We start from the raw sequence: 25,232 nt of genomic DNA, 5'->3' as shown, positions 1-25,232 counted from the left end.
CATGTATTGTCTTTGACAGGAGCCACTACAAAAGGTTTTATGGCAAAGGCTCCCAAGCCCTTCCAGTAGCAGCTTGCCTCTCCAACAGATAATCTGTGTGTGACTCGTGATGCAAATAGATCAGATGAAAGAGCTTTTTCTGGGGTGGGCTGGTGATGCTGCCTCCAACTACTGGCACTTCTCTTGGCATGGTGACCTATCTGAGAACTATTGCACGGGGACATGCCCCCAGAAACCAAGTCAGGGCACACAGTCAGCTCACCACAGAGCAGACCCTCTCCTAACCTCCCTCAGTCAGAGGTGAGCTTACACTAAAAGGTTTATACTTTCTCTGAATATGTTGCAAGCACGATCTAAAACAGCCCTGTAAATTCCTTCTAAATTCTGGACCTTGGTAATATGCATTGTGAGGGGTCTCACAGTTCAATGGCATGTGGATGTATTACATAAAATGTATTTTTAAAAAATTGGTCCTAAACTGATTGTGCAAATGAGGAAATTGGAAACAAGATCTGAGTTCTACCGCTGAGAAAAAAAGCAAGTATTGATAGTATGATTTCTCTGGGCATGGCATTCATACTGCACACAACATCCCTCAGCTGTGAAGCGGTTTAGAAGGCTTAGAAGGGAGTCGGTTTTTTCTTTTTTTTTTTTTTTTTTTTTTTAATAAATGATTGTGCTGCTTTGCCGACGATCGGAGGACACTCGACACTCAGCTCAGTGTAGTGGCTTCCAAGGGCTGGTGCACTGGGGAGCACAGCCGTTCCCAGTTTCCCCATAAAGCCAGAGGAAAGGAAATATCACTGCTGAAGTGCCAGCAGCCTGGAACGGGCTTCCTTGGCCATTCTCTGCAGGGGTTGTACAAGAGCGTAACGCTGGAGTGAGGATGCTCAAAACTCAACCTGCGATGATTTGTCACCTACAAGGAGAAGTGGTCACAGCCCCTGCGCCCTGCCCAGGCTCCTGCCAGCGTGAGGGCTGCGGGAAGGGGACACTGACGGGGGACACTGACCGCCCTGTCTCCCCCTTCCCTCAGGATCCACCTGGGGGTTCCCCTCATGGTGGAGGGGCCTGGCGGTGCCCGCACACCTCCAGCCCTGCCCAGCCTCATGCCCCGATGAGTCGCTCTAGGGAAGGTTTAGGTTGGACGTTCGGAGGGATTTCTTCATAGAAAGGGCGATCAGACATCGGAACGGGCTGCCCAGGGAGGTGCTGGAATCACTGTCTCTGGAGCTGTTTAAAGAAAAGACGGGACACGGCACTCGGTGCCGCGGGCTGGTCGACGAGGCGGCGTTCGATCACAGCTCGGACCCGATGATCTCAGAGGTCTTTTCCAGCCCGAGCGATCCCGAGGCTCTGTGAGGGGCGCGGCGCTTCCCGCGCACCTCCCGCGGCCACCGCTGCCCGGAGCGGCTCCGCGGCCATTGACGTCAGGCAGGGCGGCACGTGACGGCGGCGGGGCCAATCGCGGCGCTCGGAGCCGCTCCGGCAGAGGGGCTGTGTCGGCAGCGCCCGCCGCTCCCGCCGCCTCCTCCTCCTGCCGCGGCGGCGGCGCGCGTGGGGACCCGCACACACAGACACGCACACCGAGGCAGGCACGCTCACACACACACACACACTCGCACCCGCTCCCACGGGCGCGCACCCGCACCCACATACATGCACGCGCGCCGCCGCACGCTCCCGCGCACACGCCCCGGGGGGAAGGAAGGAGCCGCGGCCGGACGCCCCGCAGCCCCCGTCGCCGCCGTCAGGAGCCCCCCGCGCCGCCACCACCGCCGGCTTTTGTCCGCCGCCCCCGCGGGAGCCGACCCTCCGCTCGGCCGGCGCCCGCCCGGCAGCATGGACGCGGCGCTGTGACCCGCCGGGGGCGGATTGGGAAGTTTGAATAAGGATTTTATCGCTTCCCTTTCCCCCTTCTCCCCTCGGGGCGGCTCAGTCCCTACCCCCATTTTCCCCGACAGGTTTTGGTTTTTAAATTTTTTTTTTATTTTTTTCTCTTCCGCGTGCAATTTTTATTATTATTATTTTTTTAATCTACCGCGTGGGGTTGGATTTTTTTTTTGTTATAGTTTTTATTTTGAATTTTATTTTGTTTGGTCGTGCCCGTCTCTACCCGCCGTAGAGACCGGTCCCCGCGGGCGGCCGAGCGCCACCCCCGACCCGGCCCGCGGGGCTGCCATGGATCGCACCGGCGGCTCCGGCGGGGGCAGCGACCGCAGGCAGCCCGAGGAGAGCAAGCCGCTGCTGGGCGAGATGTCCGCTCCCGAGGGGAATAAAATGGGTGCCGCGCCGTGCCGGAGAGCCCTGCTCCACTGCAACGGCATGAGGTACAAGCTGCTGCAGGAGGGGGACATCCAGGTGTGTGTCATCCGGCACCCCCGGACGTTTCTCAGCAAGATCCTCACCTCCAAGTTCCTGCGGCGGTGGGAGCCTCACCACTTGACCCTGGCGGACAACAGCGTCGCCTCGGCCACGGTAAGAGCCCGCCCGGGTCCAGCGGCCCCGCCGCGGGGGCGGACGCGGAGCGGCCGCGGGGCATCCGCGGGGCCGGGGGATGCCCGCGCCCGCTGTCCCCGAGCGGCCGGACCTGGCGGGGACCCCCGGGGCCGCCGGTGGGCGAGGGTGGGGATCGGCTCGACTGGGTCCCGGAATGCCGGCGAAAATCCAGAAAGGATTCTTTTTTTTTTTTCCTTGTTCGGAATCCAGTGGATGTTTATTTTTGCAGTTTCGGTGTTGGTTTTTTTATTATTTTCCGAGCAAGGCTACTATTACTGTAATTATTGTTGTTGATTTTTTTTCTTTTTTTTAAAAAAATAATAAAAAAAAAATCCTTCCCTCTCAACATGCTCCGACATACAGTCACCATACTGAGCCCTTTCTATCCGAAACCAAAGTCGGCAGATACCTGCTGGCACCTTGGCGAGTTGGAGGTGAGGGAGGTGGAGGATGCTTTTAATTCGAGAGCGGAGGCTCGGGTTGTGCGCCGACTTTGCTGTGGTTCAGGCCTGCTCTGGGGGCTCTGGTTTGGCGGTCACATAACCTGCCCAGATACAGGCAATGTGATTGGAAAATATGGAGATTCCTTCAGGGTTTTTCTTCCTGCTGGAAAATGATGTAAGAGAAAAATGCGAGGTGGTGATATCAGCGTTACAGAAGATGTACAATAGACGGATATAGTCTTGAAAAATATGATTTATATTTTCATATCCAACTTAAAATTTCATGACCAATATTATTTGAATATTTGTGGAGTCTATAGAGTGATTACACAGATTTTATCTAATAAGCGATTAACAAAACATGTTTTACACTGATCTTTAATCAGTCGGTACTTGCATCCTGCCTTTTTTTGATGTATATGTAAATGTCTCATTTTTCTCAATGGCTTCATTCTGGCCTTCCTATAGGACACTGATACGAGAAAGTGGATTGGCTTTTGTGTAGATTTCTGTTAATGGTGTATTTCAATGGATTTCACCCAGCCTGTGCTGTGCTCGGAGGTTGGGTTTTTTCACACCTTGGTACACAGAAATAGTGTGTGTAAATGTCTCTCCTGCATCATGCTCTGCTCTGAAGTATTCAGAGCAGGTTTTCAGTGAGAGCTACTTTAACCTTCAGGTAGGCCAGCTGCCTGTTCTCACAGAGCTCTTTTTTGTGCCACAATGACATCTCTGCTTGCCGTTCCTACTGGGCTCCCCAGGATGTTTCCAAGGGAATATTTTGTTTCTTTGATAGAACTACTGCCTGAAGGGAGGAGGAAGATTTGGTTGAGCAGTGCTGGAGAAAGCTCCTGAAAGACACAGGCACGAGGAGTTTTTGCAGTTCTTCATTTTGTTAAGATACCATCATTGTAGAGGGGGAGTTGAATATTAGTGGAGATGAGGCATTTTCCTGGCAGTATCCATAGCTGATTATTTCTAAGCCGAGGAGGAGGATACGGGTAGAGAGAGGCATGATCACGCTTCAGATGTTGTTCTCTGCAATGTGGCAATACCAGGCATGAAGTTGTATTTTTACAGGACACGTCAAACTCTGCTCGCTGGCAAAGCTGTCACCAGAGAAACCATCTCTGAAAAGATTTTTGAAGTCCTATGGGGCTGTGCTTTAATTAATGTTGAGGTGTTCTCATTCCTAATTATTTTATGTGTATAAATAGCAAGAAGATACTAAAGCATTGTGCGTAGCATTGCAGGCTCCATTTTGTTGAGCTGTGCTCTTCATTCTTGGTCTTGTGCCTTATAATTTTTTTCCCAGTGCTAACTCACCTTACAAATACCGATGTTCACAGAAATATCTGTGCTTTATTGTTTCAAGTAGTGTCTTTGGTTTCCAGGGGGTAATTAGGGCAGAAGGATAAGATCTGCACGCACTTGTTGCCTAACTGTGTGGGTAGGTTTAGTGGATATCTTTCAGACATTGGTCCTATGTTACCTACATTTTAGTCCTTTTCATTTTGAGCTGGAAAGATGTGATTTAAGCAAAATCCATGACAGTTTAACCTCCACCCCCTACAGAAATGGGGTACAGGCACAATGCCAAAACCTCCTCAAACTGGAGGTAGATATTTGAATGCAACTAATTTGGTTTTCAAGAGCTATAGAAAAATATCCATCCTGTCCTTTGAAAGTGAGCGTTGGGAGCACTCAACAGCTTTGATAACAAGGTCATTTTTACACATGGGGCTTTTGACAGGCAGGATGCTTTATGAGCAGCCAGTAATTAACCTTCACATCATCCCTTTGCAAATCCTCTGGCATGACGAGTTTTGCTGCATTCTATAAAACACGAATAAAATTGAACGGGAAAATAACATCACCTTGTTTTGCATTTGAAAGCAAAAGTTGTAATGATAGCTAAATCCAGATCTGGCAAATTATGTCCCTGAGTACAGAGGATAAGTTATTTGTTGCTTCTAAGCACTTTGTATCCTTTTTATTGTCGCTTGAGACATATATTTGAATTAAATTCTTCTCCCCACAAGCTCTTTCTTACTTGTTTGTCCATGGGCTGCAGTATAGATGTTAGCATTAGATTGTGTATGGATTATTCATCTGTAGTTTATTCCATGAATAGATATGGTATGTGCCCACATATATAAATCTGAATAATGAGACTCTACCTATATTTTTTGAGAGATAACTGGTTTTGTTGTTTATTTAGGAAGCTGCAATTTTTGTGCTGACAAGATAGTTTTTGGTAGCAGAAGTGCTATGCAAGAATGCAATGGAACAACTGTTAGGCCATCTTATTTTAGCCAAATATAGGGAGGAAAAAAATAATGTTCTCTATGAAGTGCATTTTTTGACATTATGACAAATGACTGTTTCAATTAAAATAAGTCCATGTTAACCTAATAATAATAATAATAATAATAAATAATAAGTGTATTCTGAATTGGTACACTCAGTTAACAAATGCAGAAAAGTGTTAATTTGTGGACAGTCCTAAAAATGTAGGTGTTAGGACTTCATCTGATTTATGTGTATTTCCATTGTTAGCGTCATGTTCTTATTTCTCAAAGAGCTGCTGAAATATACCACAGTGTCACCACTGAGTTTCATTCACATCATGTCCAGGGTTTCATTCTGGTTAAGGGTCTTTCAGAGAAAGTGAATACAGATCTGTAGCTTTTTTTCTGTTTTGTTTTGTTACTGTAAATGCTAAAGTCCCAGTAGGAAATTTTGGCACTTAGAAACTTTGTTTGTCAGACAGCAGCTTGCCTGGGGATGAATTTGACTTTCTCCCCCATGGGAGGAATAATGTTTATTCTATAAACACCTACCAAACTCAAATGTAGCACCCTTACTAATTTTTTTTTTTTTCACCAGGGAGATCTGTCCTTGCACAGCTTGAGAGGCAGTGATAATAAAAACAAATACAGAAATAAAGTCCAATTTAATAATTCTTACTTTTTTTTTTTTCCTTTCATGGGAGGGGTGGGGTTGGAAATAACCCTTTCTTCAAGAGAAATGTAAAATTTGATTTTCAGTAGTTTAAACATAGGTGTCACGACTCTTCTGTGTCTTTAATATCCTTCTGCACTGTCTCTTTCATGTCTTTGCCCTGCTTTTCTCTTTCATTCTTTCTCTTGCACCAGTGGGGAGTAGATGTTGAGGTCAATGAGTTTTAAAGTCCTGGGTTGCAGGGAAGACTTGTGATACATATGTATGTGCAGCAGACAAGGAAAGAATAAATAAGTGATTCATTGTCTCTGGCTAGGGATGACCTCTCTAATTCTCATCTGGGAAGATAAGGCTTTATTGAAACCCTGAAGTTACTCATTAATTTCCCTCAAGGAGGTGGAAACTTTGGCTTTTCGTGCTCGTTTCACATTTCTTGGTTTTGCCTTGGCAGGTGGGTTGGGTGTAAAGTAAATGTTTTGTTCAAAGCTGGTGACAATCCTGAAAAGCCTTGAGTTTCTTTTAAACATTTTTCTGTCCAGACATGATGTGTAGAACAATAGTTTATTGACAGGCTGGCTAATCGTAAATGCATTTGAAACAAGAATGTAAGTGGATTAGGGAACTGCATTTGTGTTTTCTTCTAGAGACAAGAACATACCAAATTAATATTAAATGAGGCAGGGCAGGATGATCTGTTTCCAGCAAGAGAAGTGAAGTAGAAAATTGTCTTCTAATTGTTTTTTAAAATTCAACAATTCTGCTACTACATGTGTTTCAGCATGCTATTACATATCTTTCCTTCCTTATTTTGGTGAAGATAGGACAAAAATTCCTATCAAACTGGACTCATTGTTTACTTTAGCACAGATTCCCAATAGTTAGAATAACACACTTTTTAAAATTAAATTTCCCTTTAAAAACAATTAGCTCAAGTGGGAAGTATTATGCAGAGTTCAAAAGTTTCAAAACAATCTTACAAGAAAAAAATTATAAGGCTTTCCTGAAAAGGAATATTGTAATATTATCCAGATTGCAAGTAGAATTAATATGAATTTCTGCTACTAATAAACAGTCTGTTCAGTAAACCGAGTGCTCTCTTTAAGTCCTGCACTGTTGATGAGGCTCTATGAATGTGACTTTAAACTAGATTGGTGTTTCTGCCATCTCTACATGTATAAATAAATATGAACACATAAATAACAAAGCAATTTAAGATAATTTTTTTATTTGTTATAATAATGGAAGGATAAATTACTATTTATATTTAATGTTTCTCATGGTTTACTGTTGCAGATGATGGTTTTCATTTGATGAGAAGTGGTACCTGTAGGTTTTGGGTGTACATATATATGCATCAGAAAGGGCGCTGCATCTCATAATTTGCATAAAAGCCATGACAATTTAGAATTCTCTGCAAATTGAGAACAAATTGCTCCATGTTAGCTGTACTGATGAAATTGAGATTCTCTTTCACAAGTGAAGGTAGGCATGTGCCTACATTAACAAACCTCAATTTTTTCTGAAGACTTGCTGAGTTAATGGAATATTGCTCTGCTGTGACAAACTAACTTTGTTGCTATATTAGTTTGTAGTTTGACATGAGAAAACCTAAACCGATATTTTTTAAAGTTGTTTAATGCCTGTCAAACATACCTTTGCATATATAGTTCCTGCAGTGGTTAAAAAACATATTTATAAGTCAGTAGTGTTAAGGTATGTGTTTATATGTCACAGAGCCTATATAAAATATGAAAACAGAAGCCATATTCATTGACAGAGTGAGAGCTCTCAAGACTATTAGTGTTAACACCCAGCCAGTAAATTTTACATGTTCAGGAACATAAATAAAAAGGATACTCAGAAATATTTGTGCCTCATTTTTCGTTTTGGCTGGGGAGTAAAGATGTGGTGCTAGTAACTATGTGGTGGTAATAGTCCCCATGGGAGAGGCTGTAAATTGCCTCTGGTCCTCAATGGGACCTGATCCTGCATCAGAGCCAGGCTTGGAAGAACTCAGCATCCCTCACAGGGCTGGGCCTTTGTGGAGCTCTGAGATAGTACTTTCTGTTTGTTTTTTTTTTGCAGTGGACCATTATAACTGTGATTATAATAGTGATGAGAAGAGTCTGATAGATCCTCCAAGGTGGGATGTAGCCCTTCTAGGAAAGGATGTGCTGTCCAGAGAAGTTGTGACTGCCCAATCCCTGGAAGTGCTGAAGACCAGGTTGGACAGGGTTTGGAGAAACCTGGGATAGTGGAGGGTGTCAGGGCGTAGAACAAAAGGATCAGTAAAGGTCCCTTCCAACCCAAACCACTTTACAATTCTGTGAAACTCAACAAGAATGTTTGGTTTTTCAGGGGTGAGAGACTACGCTGAGAGTTCCATCTGCATCGGTGTTCCAGTGTAAAAGGTTAGGTTTGCTTTGTAAGCAGCTGTGGGAGAACTGAGGCTGAAGCCTTGGTCCCATCAGAATCATTCACAGAATTGTGTGCACTGAGGGGCCTTTTTGGAGGAAAAAGGTGGTAGGTTTAGTACAAAGAAAAGAGTGATTTTTTTGGAACTGTTCAATTTATTGCTTATAATTTCTTGGTACTTTTGAAGTTCCTAGGTAACAGATGAGTTTAATACAATACAATTTCCTTCTATGTTAATAAGCATGGCTAACCTAATAGGGTTTTACTCATCTCCTCATATAGGATTTATAAGAGACCTACCTCAAACAGTTCAAACCTTTTGGAGTCTTTAGAAGTAATTAGACTGTGGGTTGCATAGGTAGATTGTGGCTTGTTTATTGGTGTTTTGAGCAGTGCTAGTTGCATCAGTTTTGCTCTGTGTGTTCATGGATAACATGATTCCACAAACAGCCAGGTGTTTGAAGATGATTGATACTTCAGCACATATAATCCATTCAGAGAGCTTGTGCATCTATGTGCACTCAGTAAAATAACTTTTTTTTGCACCATCTGCCGATGCAGTGTCATTGCCAGCAGCACTGGCTGAGTCAGCCCTGGCCTGTGCCATTCATTTCTGCATCTGTGCCATACCCTGTCAATCCATCTTTTGTAAGCGCTTAACAGTTTGCAGGGTCAGGTTGAGAAAAATCTCTGTGAGCTGGCTGGGGAACACTCCCTCTGTTTGAACCTTTTGCAGATTTGTTGTCTGTCTTTTAACTGGATCAGGGAGCTGATGTGTTTCAGTGCATAGTCCGCCAGACTGTTGAGGAAGGAGAGAGCGGGAAACATGGTAGGCTGGAATTGGTGCCAAAAAAAATGTATTATTAAATCATTGCGTAAAATTTTCCTGTTTTGCACAATATTTAAGAATGCAGGGACAACACCAGGAAAAGGAAAAGACAATTGAAAAGCATACATTATAACTGATCACGTCAGTGGTGAGTGAAGTTTTAGCTCTTGTGGTTGTGGAGGAAAACATGAAAAAGTCAGAACCAGATGCTAGGTTAAAAGGTCTTTACTTCATAGGCTTAAAAATCAGGAGGATTTAACAATACACTGTAGGTTTTGGAAGAAGGGACTCATGTTCTAGGATTTGTGGACATTTGTTGTTACCAGAGCTGCCATTTCCCAGTACTTAAAGTGATTTGTTGACTTTGCCCTTTGGGCTGTCCCATGACTGATGGGACAGGGCCAGTAGAGTGGGAAATGCAAGCAGGTAACCTGCCGGGTCACAGACTGTGGTGTCCAGGGCATGAGGGTATGGTGAAGCCTATGTTCTTCTACTTTAATCTGAGTTTTTATAAGCTTTTAAAAAATATTAAGTATTTTTTCTTTTTTGAGAAGCTTAACAAAAAGGCGTGTTTTTTCTGGATTTGAGTCTTTCTGCTAGATGTGTGCCATTACTAACTGAGCTCAAGAAACTCGTCAAGTTGCAATTACTTAAATCTGAACTGGAAGTACACTCAGTCATGTACATTCTTGGTCTCGCTCTGTTGAAATCAGGAGGGTAATTTGAGGAGAGGGATTACCATTCATTGCCTGTAACGTGAATGGCAGGATGTGCCGTTCAGAAAGCCAGGAAGGTTCAGCGAGGGATCACCGTGCAGCTCGTAGTTGGCTGCTGGCTGGGGGACATGGCTGATTCTACTCTTAGCCTTGTACAGCTCTCAGAGCCCTGTTTTCTCCCTCTGCTTGGCAGATCTCGAGGTGCCAAGTGGCTCTTCCATGAGTGAAAGCGTTGCTGGAAAATTCCCTGTTAGGCAGAACTGGTGTGGAAGCTGTTGCTCTTTCACCTGTTTTATGCCAACATTTGGACAACGTTGTCCTGGAAAGTGACTTTGTGACATTCATCTGTGGGGCAGACCTCACTCAGAATCCTCCAGCCATCACTGCTGCTCTGTGGGGCATGTGCCAGCTGTGGCCTGTCTCCCTTCAGACAATAGAGTTTTATTAAGAAAAAAATGCTGCTTGCTGCAAGTAGCTCTCTTTTCCCCCATTTGGTCTTGAAATTTGCTGAAATGCTGCTGTGGTATGTGATTGTGGCTGAAGTTTGTAGGAGGGTGGATCCTCTGCGGGGCAGCTGCTCCCAATTCCTTGAAGGCATAGGAAGGTGGTGCTGCTGCTTCTGCAGTCACCTTGCTTGATATTTGCACCTGTGGCCATTTTCACCTCTGAGGCCGTGGCAAAGAGAGGTTTAAAATGGAGTGAGGCTCTGCTGGGCCCTTGGAGCACCTCTCTCCCTTGTCTGCTCAAAATATCAGCTTGTTTTGGGGGTAAGAGCTCTTGCATTTTCCAAAGTATGCTGCAGCTTCCCTAAAGTTCTTTTTCCTATGACTGAGGGATTGCATGATTTTCTCATTGGGTGAAAAATTTAAAAGGAATAATTGCTTTCATTGATTAAAAGAGTAGTTACCAGGACTTCAAAAAAGATGACTAAAAAATGGATATTCAGTGCTTTTAAAACTCTACATTACTAGTTTCTTGATATTAAGAATAGCAATATTGAATGCTTGGCACTGTCACTAAAGAACTTTTCCCTTTTGGATTTCTAGTGCTTAAAGAAAGGCTAAATAAAATTAAATGTTTTTCTCCTTTTGAAAAATTTAAATCTCAAACCTTATTAGCACACAGAGATGGATTTAGGTTTTGTAAGATTTTGTTTTCAAAGATGCCACATGTGGTACACTAAGTGTTGCCTGAAGAAAGCTGAGATTAAGCTAAATCAGAGGGTTTTGTTGAGAACAGAATTGTTATTGTATTCTCAAATACAATTATTTTACATTTATATTTTGCATAATGTTTTTCTGAGACCTAAAGAGAAACTGTACTAGCAGATGAGAATCAGAAATAGTATTTTTTTCTTAGAAATGAGTTGTGCATATTTTAAAGTATGTGAATGTCTATGCGTATTTTATGGATGAGATTTCTGATGATGTAAACCTAAAGGTAAAGCAAGAATTCTGTGAACAAAAATTGGCCTAATTTTTTATTTATGTGTGGTCAATTAACATCAACTGAGCAACACTAGGTAATTACAGTGAGACAGTTGCGACAATTTTTAAAACAACACATTTTTTTTTTCCCACTGAATCTCCTAAAGATACCCCATGGTGTGTTCCCCACAGTACGTTTCAAACAATACTGAGCAGGTATTTCTCAATGGTGAAACTGTGATATTGCTTTTTTTTTTTTTTTCCCTTCCCAGTCTTTGTCTATTTTGGCTATTTGAATATAAGTGTCTGGGATTGGCAGGTGCCTCATACCCTGGCTGGTTCCTGCTGTAGTGGGGTTCTGCTGTACCACAAAAGTTTCTTGTTTGCTATTGTAATAAAGTGAGTGTGTATTGTGTATTGCAAGCAGGCTGTTTTTGCTGTCTAGAATAAAACTGAATGACTTTGCTATCCATTTCCAGGGATGGGTATTACTAATAGACTGCTTTTTTAAAAAAAAAAATAAATTTTGAAACTTGCCAAGTGGATTCCAACTTTTTAATCAAAATACTAAAGGTGTGTAGGTTTCTTCCATAAATATGAATGTCTGTTTGTCTTGGTTGGAAAAGATGGGTGTTTGCTAAGGAAGGTAGGAGCTTCCCTTGAAATGGAAAATGTAAACCCCTCTCCCTCTGAATTATAATTTTGAAATTAAGGAGCTCTCAGGCAAAGATATGGGAGTAGGAATAACAGTTCTTTACTAGTATGTATAAGTAAAAAAAACCCCAAACCTACAACTTAAAAATTTAATAAAATAAAATGCAGTAGTACAAAAAACACTGACAGAGTCAGAATACAACTTGACACCCTGTTGGTCAGGGTGTTGGTAGCAGTCTGATTAAGTGGTGGCTGCAGTCTTCCTGGAGTGAGAGATGTGGTTCTGTTGAATCAGTGCTCCTGTAAAAGGGTGTGGTTTTCCTCTGAAGGTCCAGTGGTGGTATAGAACAGTCTGGTCTTCCTCTGGGAATCCAGTAGAGAAAGGCTGACTGTGGTGTTCTGAGTGTCAGATTATGTTCAGGTAGGAATGTTTGGCTCCTCCTCCTGGGTGGAGTATCTCACAATGGAGTGATGTAATTTTATCAGTCATGCAGTGAGACTCGATGGCCCATTAACAGAAGATATCCCCCTGGAGGGAGGATGGGTTATGTAAGAGGTAAAGAACACTGCCACATACTTTTGGTTACATCTTGCATTGCAACCTAAGACACTGTTTCAGCAGTGAACAAAAAAGAAAAGGGATTATTTTTGGCCTTTAAAGGAGGGAAAAGATGATTATTGAATGACAGTATAATATCTTCATTCTAGTAATCCTTGGGTTTCAATTTCACTGTGCTTTAACCATTTCCAAATGCTTTATGATCAGTATTTTTGTATGTGTCACATCAATGTAGATCAGGCATCTTTGCCACTGTTGGTTCATGCTTAGTTTGCAGTTCCTTCTTAGTTGATGTGTGCATCTGTTGTTCACTCTGGAGGGCCTAAGGTTGAACACCAAGGATCAGTTGTGCCTTGCCCTGATGCTCCTGATAAATCACTGATGGGAGCTGGAGCAGAAATTATTTTCCTTTGCTTTGTCTGCTAGGCTGCATCTTCCCTCCTGGTTTTGATGGCTATTCATTTTCTTAATGGTTGTAAATGTCATTAAAAATCAGTGGAAGCGTGGGAGAGTGACTGACAGCTGAACGTGGCCCAGAGTGTCGTGCTCTTCTTACTACCCTTCAATCTTCCTGCAAAGAAAATATCTGCCGGGAAGCCAGGTGCCAATCAGTTCAAGTCTTTGCTTTCTGCAGTGTGTGTGCTTTGTGTATTCTCCTAATAGTCACTTCTGACAACCTACCACTTTGCTCTTGCTTCAGAGGCTGTTAAGACTGAATTCAGAAATAAAGCGTAAGTCAGGGAAACCTTGACTGCACTGAAATTTTCAGGATGAGCTTGCAAAATCATCAGAGAAGCAGGGTGTTTAGATTATTTTTTGTGAAAAGATTGGCAGTTCTCTCTCCCTTCTCAAACCTTGGATTTACTATAAACTTCTTCATGTTGAGGTAATAAATTTAGGAATCCCTTGAGAAGAATATGATTGCAGAGGCATCTTAAAACACCATGTTTCTCTCTGGTACAATGTAAGCTGTAAGAAGGTAGGAAACTGAAAGTAGAACTTTATGTGGACTCTTAAATAGAGGATCTGTGAGCCAGTGGTGTAAGATAATGCAGTTCTGCAGGTCTTTTTTCTTGTGGCCATGCAGTTATTGTCACTGGGGATCTGAGTGTTGCATTGTTTCTGGCAGCTTGAAGGGGTGGTTGCACCAGGAGAGATTTCTTTGCCTTGGCTGTTGACACCAGGCAGGGCACTGGATGTCAGTGATGGAGAGTTGTGAGCCTTGAATGCTCTGGCTCCACAGTGCTCTGATGGTTGCTGTGGTGTTCTGTCATCTGAGCAGTTTGCTTGGTATCTTGCCTTTGAGAAGGAAGGTGGGAGGAGGGGAACGAAACTGTGGAAGGCCCAGTGATTCTTGAAGAACATCATTTACTTTTGCAGCAGAGATTTCCATCTCCTTCGCTGGACTGTGTTGAATGAGATTCATCTGTGTCCTTGTCTTTCTGCTCAGCAGTGGAATACCTGTAGTTTGAATGCCTGTTGATTCCTCGTGGAAGATTAATCATGTTCAATGAAGCAGTTGTGTTCCTTATCCACAGGAACGTAGAACAGAGACATTTATTTGGCTGTCTGGAGGAAGAGAAAGCAATGCCATGTCACAGATGTTGTTCAGTCGTTGTTTAAACCAGAAGAAAATCTATGCAATTGCTGTAAACTACTGCCTTTAGTAAATAGGTTATAGTAGCACAATTATTGAATTGGAAAAGGAACTTCAGCTTATTCTTTCAGTACAGGAACACTGGTAATTCTTCAGATATTCCTTACTAAAGGACTGTCCGCTCCAGCTGTGTAATAAGGGCTTGAAGCAGTATTCCCTATCATGTTTGTTATGAAATGCAGCCCCTATATGGAAGTGAAGAGTGCTGATGAAAGATATTATGAATTAGTTTAGTATTTCTTTCTACTCTTCGTGGTTTGTTCAGATCCTCCAGATTTTTTCTTCCTTCTGTTTTTGGGGTTTTTTTGTCAATGCTATTGTGGTGACTTTTGAGGAAAGATTTTTAATTTTTAACTAAAAAGTAGCCTGACATCCAGAGCCATGGAGCAGGCTCTTCCTCTCCCAGAGGAGCAGATGGTTTGAGTTGTGTCTTGGCACTGAAAATCCCATCTACTTTGCAATCAAATAATGTGGACATTAAAGCAAACGTAAAACTTGTGTTGCCACAGAACTTTGTTACTGAAGGTGAAAGTAGGGACATGGTCAACATGCCTTGTCTGACTGAAAACACATTTCCTAAGGTTGGATAATTCATCTTTTGTGATTGCTGTGAATGAAACAGGAAATAAAACAGGAAAAGCTTGAAATTAAATGAAATGTGCAGGGCTGGACATGGGCTCTGGTATTAAATATTGACATACTCCTTCCAGGTAACCACTTTACCTTTGCAGCCCAGCATTTGCCCTGAAGATTGCAATGTCATCTTTCTGTGGTGTTGATGGTGAAAAATTTGTTGACACCAAGAAATATTTCTAGTGGCTTCTTTCCTAACACTAAGGTACGCTACTTTTGGTGCTATGTCACTGCCTCCCTTGAAATTATTCTCCTGATTTATTGTCAGTTATTTCAGATGTCCCTGGTGGCTTGGGTTGACTAAATGTACTTTATGGTGAAATAATATAATCTGTTGTGGGAGTTGACTGTGTATCAGGCTGCTCCCTTAGACATCACGAGAAAGCACTGAGCCCTCAGTGGTGTTTACCCAAATACAGGAGCAGGTTGTAACTGCACCTCTCTTGCTCTGTGCCTGTGGATTGGAGTGTAGGTTGGTCAGTTTTAAACCTGGGATGAGTTGGGATTGAGGCAGCGCTGTCTGCATGATCAATGTATTGTGTGTTTGTGGTGCTATAGCATAGCCTGAGTGGGCTTGATGGAGGAAGAGAAAGAAAGGAGGTGATGAGAGGAAGGAATTAAAGCAGCTTCAGGCTAGAGGTCGGATGGATCTGTGTGCTCCAGCTGAAAAGGGAAGTCTCAGAGTCTGTGATTGCTTGTGACTGGAACGTTTTGACTCATCTCGAAGGGATGTTGTCTACAGTGCAGCTTCTACACATGGGGCAGTGATAGCCCCCAGTGTGTGAGGCCTGTGCTGTTGTACCTGTCCTTTTGAGCACAGTTAAAAAATGAAGGGAATGTTTGTGTTTGGTGGGTTATGTGTTTCCTAATGCCTCTTCATTTATCATAGCCGCTTTAATTGAGATAAAGATGTAGTGCTGTGTAACATTATCTAGGTTTAACGTCAAGGGTTTGGGAGGTTGTGTCTCTACTTGTCAGATTTTCTTAGCAGAAATAAGAACAAACTTACCCTGTGCATCTTCGTGCCTGTACAGTCTGTACCTGGAGATCTTCTGAGTTGCTGTCTTGAGACCTTTGTGTCTGATCTAAGGCTCTTGCTGTGCTCAGATTTCATGTTACCCATTTTTTTATTTTGGAATTGTAAGAAAAACGTGTACAAACAATGCTCTGCTGTTTCCAAACACTGTGAAGTTTCCCCCTTTGCTTCCTGTTTTTGTAGTGTGTTTGTGAAAAGACCTTGTCTGCTTTGCACTGGAGTCAGGCTTAATGTAAATGCATTCTGCATCAGCTATAGTGTGTTCCAGCGTGCAGGGACCCGAGCTGCTCTTCAGCAAGCGTCATTACTCTTTATTTATGGTAAGACTAGATTAAAAAAGACTGGTGCATGTAAAAGTGAAAGCAGAGGCAGTGTTAAATTGTGCAGTCATGAGCTTATTTCCCTTCCCCCCAGTATGCAAGCCAGTTAGTAACCTAGTGATCTATACATGAGGCTTTAATTGGATATATGCCCAGAGTGCAGATTAATATGGAAAAGCTATAAAGGCATGGGTTCACAAACTTTATTTGACCACATGAGGACTGTCTGTGTGATCTCATGTGGAATGTGTGAGGGATTCTCAAAACAAAGAAATACCTTCATGTATTTGGGCAGATCCGTGTGTAAACCACGGGATACAGAGGTGATGTCTCTGCATTCACGTCAATAGACTGCTCACTAAATAGGCCTTCTTCAGCCTTAGGTGGGGCTTAGCTGCATCTCTGGCCTCTGTGTAATTTACTTGTTTTCTTTAATTTTAGTTTTGATAATTGCTGGAGGTTTTTCTTTACTACTGGATATAATCTTGGCTGCCTTTGGAGATAAGGGGGGGTGTGAATCTCTCTGTAGTGGAATAAAAACAGGCAGATGTCTGACTGCAGCTGGCTAGAGATAAATCATTTCATATAAACTTGCCTGGAGAACATAATCTAATTCTTCTACAAACCTGCACTCCAGAGGGACGGGAGAACCCCCATTAGTCAATGACACCCTCCTAGTCTAAAATTCCAGTGGTTCTAGTTTGCAAATCACATGAAACACAGACTATTAGCTGTATTCAGTAAAGGCTTTCTCAATTTTGAAAACACTTTTAACACAGATTTTATGTCTCTTCTGGCGATTTTTTATTTTTAATTAAAATTGCAGCATTCCTAAATGTGTAAAACCAGCCATAGTCGTGTCCCTATATTCTCCAAGCTAGTTTAATATCGGTAAAATATCTTTTAAATTGGCATGGTGTTGCAATAAAGAGTTCTGTGGCTTGGGAGAGCCTTGCTGCAGATGAAGCTGATCTTTGTGACCCATGGAGAGCAGTAAGGCATTCCACCTATCTCAGAAGTCTGTTTTTCTTCTTCATCCTTTTCTGCATGGTTGTTTGGCACATTATTCTGTTGCTCCATGAAGGTGGAGGGATGGAAATGTTGACTCCTGTAACACAAGCCCTAATCAACACAAAGACGGGGAGCTGATGGTAAATGTACTTGCATAGTTTCAGAAAATAAGGTAACCTTAATTAAAGTTCTGTGCAAGTAGTTTTGGTGTTTGATTCCAGCCATTTGCCTGACAAAGGCAGGGAATAGTCCTTAGCTCTCTGCCTGCAGCAAGAGTATGGGAATTGAAGTGACTCATTCTCAGGGACACAGCAATGGGAATGCTGTGGTTGCAGATAATTCCCTGGAAGTCTCCGTTGTGCAGAATGCATTAATTGAAGAGATTCATGAGCTGCTTAATGTCACATCACTTCATTTCCTCATCAGGGAACTGGAAGTCTCATCTGTGTAGGAAAAAAACCAGGATCTCTCTGGTTGCAAGTGAATCTTGACCTTTTGTAGAAAGAGGTTGCGTGTACTGTCCATCATATTTGCCCTGTATTAAACCTGTTGCTGTGTAGCTTGAATTTTTACTAGCCCTATTATCTATTAGCTGTGGGGACAAAGTCAGCTGTGTAAAGATGTGCATTTCTGAGTGCCCAGAAATGTGAGCAGTGGAGACGGGGAGGGTTTGCTGTTTGCTGCTGGGTCCTTCAGTGCAGTGCAGCAGAAGGATGGGTGTTTCCTGTTTGTACCTGATCACCATCTGCAACCATTGCACTGGCCACAACAGTAGAAGCATATCTTTATATTCAGGAGAGAGGATGTGGCATAGGATACCCCTGCAGAGACCTGGAAACACAACAATACTGTGTGACCTGTTCCGGAATGGATGGGTGCTTGTCTCCTGCAGACAGTAATGTGCTCTTAGTGGGTAGATCTGATGCCATGTGTAGGCAGCAGAACATAAACACTGCAGCCCACCATTGGCAGATTTAAACTGGAGAAGAGAATGTGCTACACTTAAGGAAATCAGTCTTGCTTTGTGTGATATCATGGTTTTTAGAATCAAACGTACCCTGATTCTGGTTCTAAGTGCCTGCTTTTCTGACTCTTTTTTTGCCCACTGCAGGCTTAGGTGGGAGCTAGTACAGAGTGGGTCCTGTGACATTTGCCATAGTTTATCACATGACCTCTTAGGCAGTACTTCACACTGAGTTTTTATTAGTTTTATGAAATGGCAAACATTGCACAGAAAAATACAGTTGACCACTTTAATAGCTACTTGTTAAAAAAAAAAAGATGCACTTTTCTTTTGACTAGAAATTAGCCAAAATCAACAGTCCTGCATCGTGACTGAATTTTTGAGTGTAAAGGTTGTATCTTACATCTTCTGATTTGATTGTTGGCCAAGCAGAGCTGGTCAGTGAAAGGAAATGCTCCTTCCTGTGGCTTTATGTGCTATTGCTGCCTAGAGTTTTGGTAGTATTGGTGAGACTTTAGTGCTGGACTTAGACACTTTCTGTCTTTCTACCATCTAATTCCACCAGGAGGTCACAGTGGTTTCAGTTGCGTGACTTGAGCTCACACCTATCACAAGAGCCATAACACAATAGCTGTGCTCTTCATCTGTGGCAGGCTGGTTAAGAAATAAGAATTACCTTTTATATCCACTGATAACTGAGTTTTCCTTCATCTATGCCTTTGGGAACATTTCAGTACTTTGCCTGGCAGTGTATCACTGCTCTGAGTTGTGTGTGGAAAAATGTCTGAAGCAAATTAAACAAGATGACTTGTGAGTAAAAGATCAAGTCAAAACACTGTAGAGATGAAAATCAATGAGTTGATGAGTGCAGTCTATCTGTGACTGGGAAACCTTTAATGATGTCAGAAGAAAGAATTGACCATAGTAGACGAAGTTGCACTTGAGGTTTCCATGACAAAAAATAAAATAAAAAAAACAGTCCCTTTTTCCTGTGATTTATTATTTCTGTGATCACATGGCTTGAGGTGTTGCAAACACATGGGGGTCTTAGCCACAAAATGTTGCCTATCTCAACAAAGTCCAGCTTGAAACTGAGTCTCAGAAAATTAAGGTGGAGAGAAGGAGAGAAAAAAAAAGAAATAATTTTTTTGGCATTGTATTTGTGGCTTGGCACGTCTAGATCCTGGGAGTCCGTTCCATTGTTTTTACTCATAGCATCTTTCTCTCTTGTTGGGAATCACTAAGAGTGATTTGGCATCTGTGCCATACTAGTAAAAGCAATCCTAACTACTTATAATTAATGGCTTGTATAAGCTGCCAGTGAGTGATTTGAGGGGATGGTATAACAACCATAAGGACAATACGAATTCTGCATTGACTGGCAGCGTATGTCAGAGAATGGGTTGCTTTGTTTTTCTGATACTGAATTAATTTAGTGTGTGGACTTCTAAATAAGTAGTGCTTTAAGAAAGTGTATCAGTTGCTTGAGCTGAAGCCTGTGTCTAGGATGGCTTAGTGTAAAAGCAAAAAGCTATATGGAAATCCAGCAAGTGAAAAGAGCATATTTTCAAATGGTGAAGCCTGTTCTTCTAGAAGTGAAAATTATACTTCTAGTTTTTCTTATCAAGAGTTAACCCACAACAAGATATTTAAACAAAACAAGCTACTTGGACTCATTATTAGAGAGATGATTTTTTTGGGGTAAACACTTCTTCAGGCTTTTAGGTCCCTCTTTGAACTGTGTCTTTAAAATGTATATGTATGTCTAGTTCAGTTGAGAACTGATATGAGAGCGCTTCCTTTGCTTTGAACATTCCTAGTCTTTATTCCTTATTCTTTGAGCATTCCTCCTCACATGGAAATCTTACAAAATGCTGTTCTTTCTCTATAGAAAGAGGGCCAGTATAGAGGGTTGGTGTTCTGGACAGTATATCCAAAATAGCTATAGATGCTAGAGGAAAAGAAAGCAAGCAGCCTCAGGAACAATAGGATTTAAAAAGCTTTGTGCCAAGATGGTTTTTTTGGTTGGTTGTTTTTTTTTGTTTTTTCTTTTGGTTGTCATAGAAATGTGCCAGCCCATGTCTCTCACAGATGAGCTCACCAAATGAATGGCTGTGCAGGATGAGTCTGGTTTCAATGAAGATGTTTATACTTGAGGAACACAGATGGACTTAAACCACAGCCCAGAATCTAAACACCCCTGAGCTCCTGGGGGAGGGGAGTGATAGGAAATGAAATCTGGATTTTATAGCTCAGGCCTGCATCTGTCCTTCTTGATTTGGCTTTATGAGTTATTATGGGGAAGTAGGAGAGGAATATTATCTGCAGTAAAAAGGGATTGTTTGTTGTTGGATGATGGGGGAAGATGCTTTTGTATTTGGCCCAACTCCATTGGGTTGGCCGGACTTTTCTGTCTTGATATCTTGCATGACCATCACAGCTGAGGTTAATTGGTAGCAGAGATGTTACTCTAAAGTACAGTCCTTAGGAGGTATTTTTTTCTGTTGTTTCTGTACTCCTGTACTTTCTGTACTCCTGTACTCTGTCTTTTGAAATAAAATATTTTGAATGAGAGCTGACAGTTCTGTCTCCTGTACTGCATGTGAAATGTTGTGATGCAGGTTTGGTAGAAATTTGGAAATAGGTGCAAATGTCTACAAACGATAAAAGCAACATCAGACCCATGAAATACCAGAGAATTTGCAGATGACACAACTAATAATCTTCAGTGAGGTGTGTCATTGAGCACTGAACACATGTAGTGCAGTCAACAAACAGAGCGTGCTGTGTTGAATGGGGCAGTGTTCAGAGCGGGCAAAAATGTCTTTTGCAGGATTTAGTCTCTGGATTGTTTGCTTTGCCTATGAGCATAATTCTGTGAATTCTTCTTGCTTCCAAGAAGCCCATTAATTCTTTACTTTCATCTACATTTGGCACTGTCAGAACGCCTCAGAGGAGCTTAGGTGTAAAATGACAATAGCTACAGTATCTCCAGGGTTTTCAGGTATCCGAATGATTTGTTTATCTGCCTGTCTTGCTTTCCTTGGTTTTCTATTCCTGGAGCTAGGCTGCCGGAAATGATGCATGTTGCTGAATGCAGAATAGTCCTTGCTGTGCCAAGGCATGTACTTGGAAGAATGGGATACTATGTCCTCTTAATCGGTATAAATAATTAAGAGTATGGAATAAATGAAGTACTGGCTGACTTGCTAAAAAAAATTTTTTTTAGGTGTATTCCTGACAAGTGGCAGGTAGTATGTCTTTAGACGAAATCCACCCTTACCAGAAGTTTTCACTATTGGAGAATAATTTAAGGACCTGCCACTCAAACCTGCTTGAATGTATTTGAGCCTCAGCTTTGGTCATAGTATTGCATTCAGCTGTGCACACTCTCCTCTTGGTTCTCTGGTTTTGCTTGTTATTTGCTCATAACTGTCCTGCTTGAACTTGTATTGGAAGACAGGTTAGGCTAGAATTGCCTTGCCTTTTAAGGAAAATTATTTTTTTAAGCTAAAATGGATTCTTCACATGCTACAAGCTTTGGGAAACGCAGTTTCTATGCAGAGAAATTCCTTTTCTGCTAGCCTGACCTGTGTTTTGTGGGACCTTAAAAGTTCTTTTAAAGATCTTGGTCTGTCAAGTCATCCTCAGAGAGGGAAGAGGGGAAAAAAGGGACTCTGCAGTGAGTGGAGGTGCAGTCTTGTGTATGTCAGCACTTCACTGGCATCTGCACTTCTGGAGGCAGCTCCACTTGGGAAAGCTGCAGGCGTGGAGAGTGTTGAATAAAAGCAAAATGGTTGATTTACCTGAGGCCAGGGCTGCAGTGCCCTTCCCCATGGGGATGGTCAGCTCAGCAGGACGGGGGGCTCCTGTGCTCCTCCAGCTCTGCCACTGGCTCACAGCTCACCAGGCAGAGGGGCTGGCAAGCCCTGCCTGCTCCCCACTCAGGGGAGATTTCTTTCAAGGCTCAATCAATTAGGCAGCATCAGTTGGAATTTTTGAGACAAATTAATTTATAAAACCGTTTGACTCTCTCATAGAGCTCTGTGAATAATTTGTCCTGTATTTCTCCTGCTACCAAACGTTGACAATAGCTGTTTCTTTTCCCAAATTCATCTCCTTCCATTCATTTTTGTAAAGGCCTTTCTGGAAAGGGAGTGCACAACTGATTACATTGCATTTAAGGAGCTATGAAGTGATCAGCATGACTGCTGCCAAATGTGTGGAATTAAGATGGAAACAATTAAATGACCATTTAAAATATTTTTTCCAGTTACATCTTCGAACCCAGACCACAAGAAGATATTTGGGTAATGCCACTGTTTTCAGTGTGCCTTGGATAGGCTAAAACAGTGTCAAAGCAGAAATATTAAATGATTAGAGAGGCTGTGTTTTTATAGGACACATTTTCTGTCCTACTTGAGTGAGAAGTTTGCAGTGATGCAATAATATTGAAAATTATCACTTTCACTGTAGGAGCATTAATGCACTGATATTGGAGATTACTGCTTTCACTGTAGGAGTGTTCATTTTTCTTCTGAGGTCATTAAAATAATCTTATTTTTACTTTTGTAATTGGCTTAGGTTGCTCTTCTTGGGGGAGGGGTGCTTTGGATTTTTGTTGGTGTGGGTTTTTTGTTTTTTGTTTTTTTCACTTTTAATTTGAAACACAGTTTTAACATTTGGATTGTTTGAAACAAAAACAAGAGAAGTCCCAACAAGAGCAGTGAATATTTTTAAAGGACTTTATGGCTCTAAGTTTCTAACACAGTCCAGATGTCTCCTATCTCTGCTCTTTCCGTAGCATTTTCTGGCACAGTGTCATTGGGTTTTGAACTTGGTCCAAGCTGTGTGCCAAGTCCTGAAATAAAGTAAATCAGTGAGTTGTTCTTGGACGTTTCTCCTTAATCCAAACCAACCCAAATCAAACTTCAGCTCTGACCTCAGGACTGCACATTCAAATATTTTCCTTTGCCTCCTCAGTTTCAAAGTAGCAAAAGCAGGAGATTACCACTTTGCAGTATTTAAACAGAGGCTTGTGTGACATCGGTGCAGCTGAAGCAGCTGCTTTCCTTGAGACCTGGTGCCTGTTAAAACACCAGTGATCATCTCCAGCACTGATTCTTCACTGGAATTCCTTTTGTTGGGTCAGGATGCATGACCACACTGGAGCAGGATTTATTTGGAGGCATACATTGTGTCAACAATTATGTAGCAACCTAAGGAAATATTCCCTGGTGCTCTTCTGCAGATATTTCTGCCTAGATGTCTTGGAGAAATTACTGATAGGATAAACCTGGTAGCCCCAAAAACAGTATCAGGACTAAGTTTTGGGATAAAGGACTGTCTTTTATGCAAGCACTGGTCTCCTTTATCTTGAAGCACTCCATTGAAGCTGGGCTCCCATGCAAACAGACTGTGACTGAATGGGCAGCCCATCTCTTGTCACTGAACATTCTGATGGCATTACAGCTTAGGTAGGGAAAAAAGTATTATCAAGGTAGTGTTATTTTTAACAATGGGTTATTTGCTGGACCAAAGGAAACTCAACAGTATGTGACATAAAGTCTTTGCAGAATATCAGTGGGTTTGAGGCCTGTTGGTTGAATTTTTTTCTGACTGGCCAAGTTCAGAGAAGTTTAATTAAACTGTATCTGTTGCCCGACCATTAATTAGACCCAGCTTCCACTGAAATTGATATGAAGCTTTCCTTTGGCTTATCAGGCTTTGCACTGGGCCCTCAAAATGTGTGTGATCTGGGTGTTCTGGTGTAAGTGATCATCCTTGGTACAGACAGTGATCAGAGCAGGTAGGATGCAGGAGCCTGGAGGCATTTCAGACAGTACTGCCTTACAGAGGGGAATGAGAATTTCCAGTGTGCTCTGTGTTGGCTTTGGGTCGGGTTTTTAGGATCCCCACTGCAATTGTACACACATATTTGGCCACTCAGGGAGTACTTTCATGTAGAGTAAAAGAAAGCTCCTTTTTAAACTAGGGACTAGCATATTGCATGTTATGAAGGCAGGTAGGATTACTTTCTTTTCATTAATCAGTTTTGTTTCCCTCTGGTCTTACAGCCAGTGTGTGCCTTTCTGTTTGGATTCTGTATAAACAAGAAATGGGTAACTAATGGATCCTGCCTTGGGGCCAGAGAGCACAAAATTTACCTTTCTGAAGTAGCCAAAACTGCCATATGCATAAAAATAACTTCAATTTTCATACTGAATTCTCTCACTTGGGCTAATTGTTTACTAGCACATTCATATTCTCTGGTAGCAGTGGGACATGCGATTACCAAGTTGTTATGCAGCAGTGAATACCAGGGGCATCAAGTAAATGAGTTCTTTAGCAGAGAAATGCCATTAAATAAAGATTCCAGCCGTTGTCTTGTAATTCTTTAATTGCTTAACAGAGCTTTGGTATACAGATGATTGATGTTTCCTGTGAGAGGCCGTGTTTGGCGTTTCACTCGTGGATGTTCAGGGCTGTTTTGCTCTGTGTGGAACATCAGGCAAGGACTGAGCAATCACCCTCAGCTTCCCTTGCTTGTGCACTGGGCAGGGATGTTTCCCCAAGTGTGGACCTTGTCTGAACTCCATGGCAGAGTTTCCCAGCTCTGTCTGTTGGCTCCTTTCACAAGGGCTGGACCTGGTTGTTTTATAGAGTGACCTTTCCATGAGGGCTGACCTGCTGAGCTCCCTGGCATGGGATCAAGAAACCAATTTCTGACTCACTCTGGTCTTCTGCTGCTGAATTGTTGTAAAACCCCTCGTGCTTAAACATCGAGATCTCCACCATGCACCCCACATCAGAAATCACCTGGATATAACAAACTAGATTCCCTTCTTTGTCATGTCAGGAAGGACCTAAAGATGTTCTCTGCCCTAGAGGAGTTGGGAGTGAATTTGCCAGGGCAGGAGGTATGTGTAAGACTGTGGGAGGTTTTCTTTCTATCAGTGCTACTCAGAGCTTGTCACTGGAAACAGTTTAGCCAAGATTCCTGGAGAAACGCTGCAGTGGGCACAACCTTCATATGTGTGTTTGCAGATAGATAAAAACTGCTCAGGAGATCTTATGGCTTTCACAAAGGGATGATTTGAGATAA

At 42.4% G+C, this 25,232-nt stretch overlaps 1 protein-coding gene across 2 annotated transcripts in view; it reads left to right on the top strand.

Moving 5' to 3' along the window:
• The first annotated feature begins 1,524 nt into the window (after positions 1–1,524).
• CMIP (c-Maf inducing protein) overlaps positions 1,525–25,232 on the top strand; it is a 129,408-nt gene continuing 105,700 nt past the window's right edge. The window contains exon 1 of one of the 2 annotated variants that reach the window (XM_005528180.3): positions 1,525–2,478. In XM_005528180.3, the coding sequence (XP_005528237.1) occupies positions 2,182–2,478 (297 nt within the window). In that variant the 5' untranslated portion in view covers positions 1,525–2,181. Of the gene's footprint in view, positions 2,479–10,505; positions 10,634–25,232 lie in introns of those variants that run through there. The other variant, XM_088062278.1, reaches the window with a different exon arrangement.

This window comes from Pseudopodoces humilis, chromosome 14, assembly GCF_049639895.1.
Source record: "Pseudopodoces humilis isolate 2021_Gansu_Grassland_sample_001 chromosome 14, ASM4963989v1, whole genome shotgun sequence".
Classification (NCBI taxonomy): domain Eukaryota; kingdom Metazoa; phylum Chordata; class Aves; order Passeriformes; family Paridae; genus Pseudopodoces; species Pseudopodoces humilis.
Note: the sequence above shows the minus strand (reverse complement) of the source record. Positions and strands in the feature narration are given on the sequence as shown.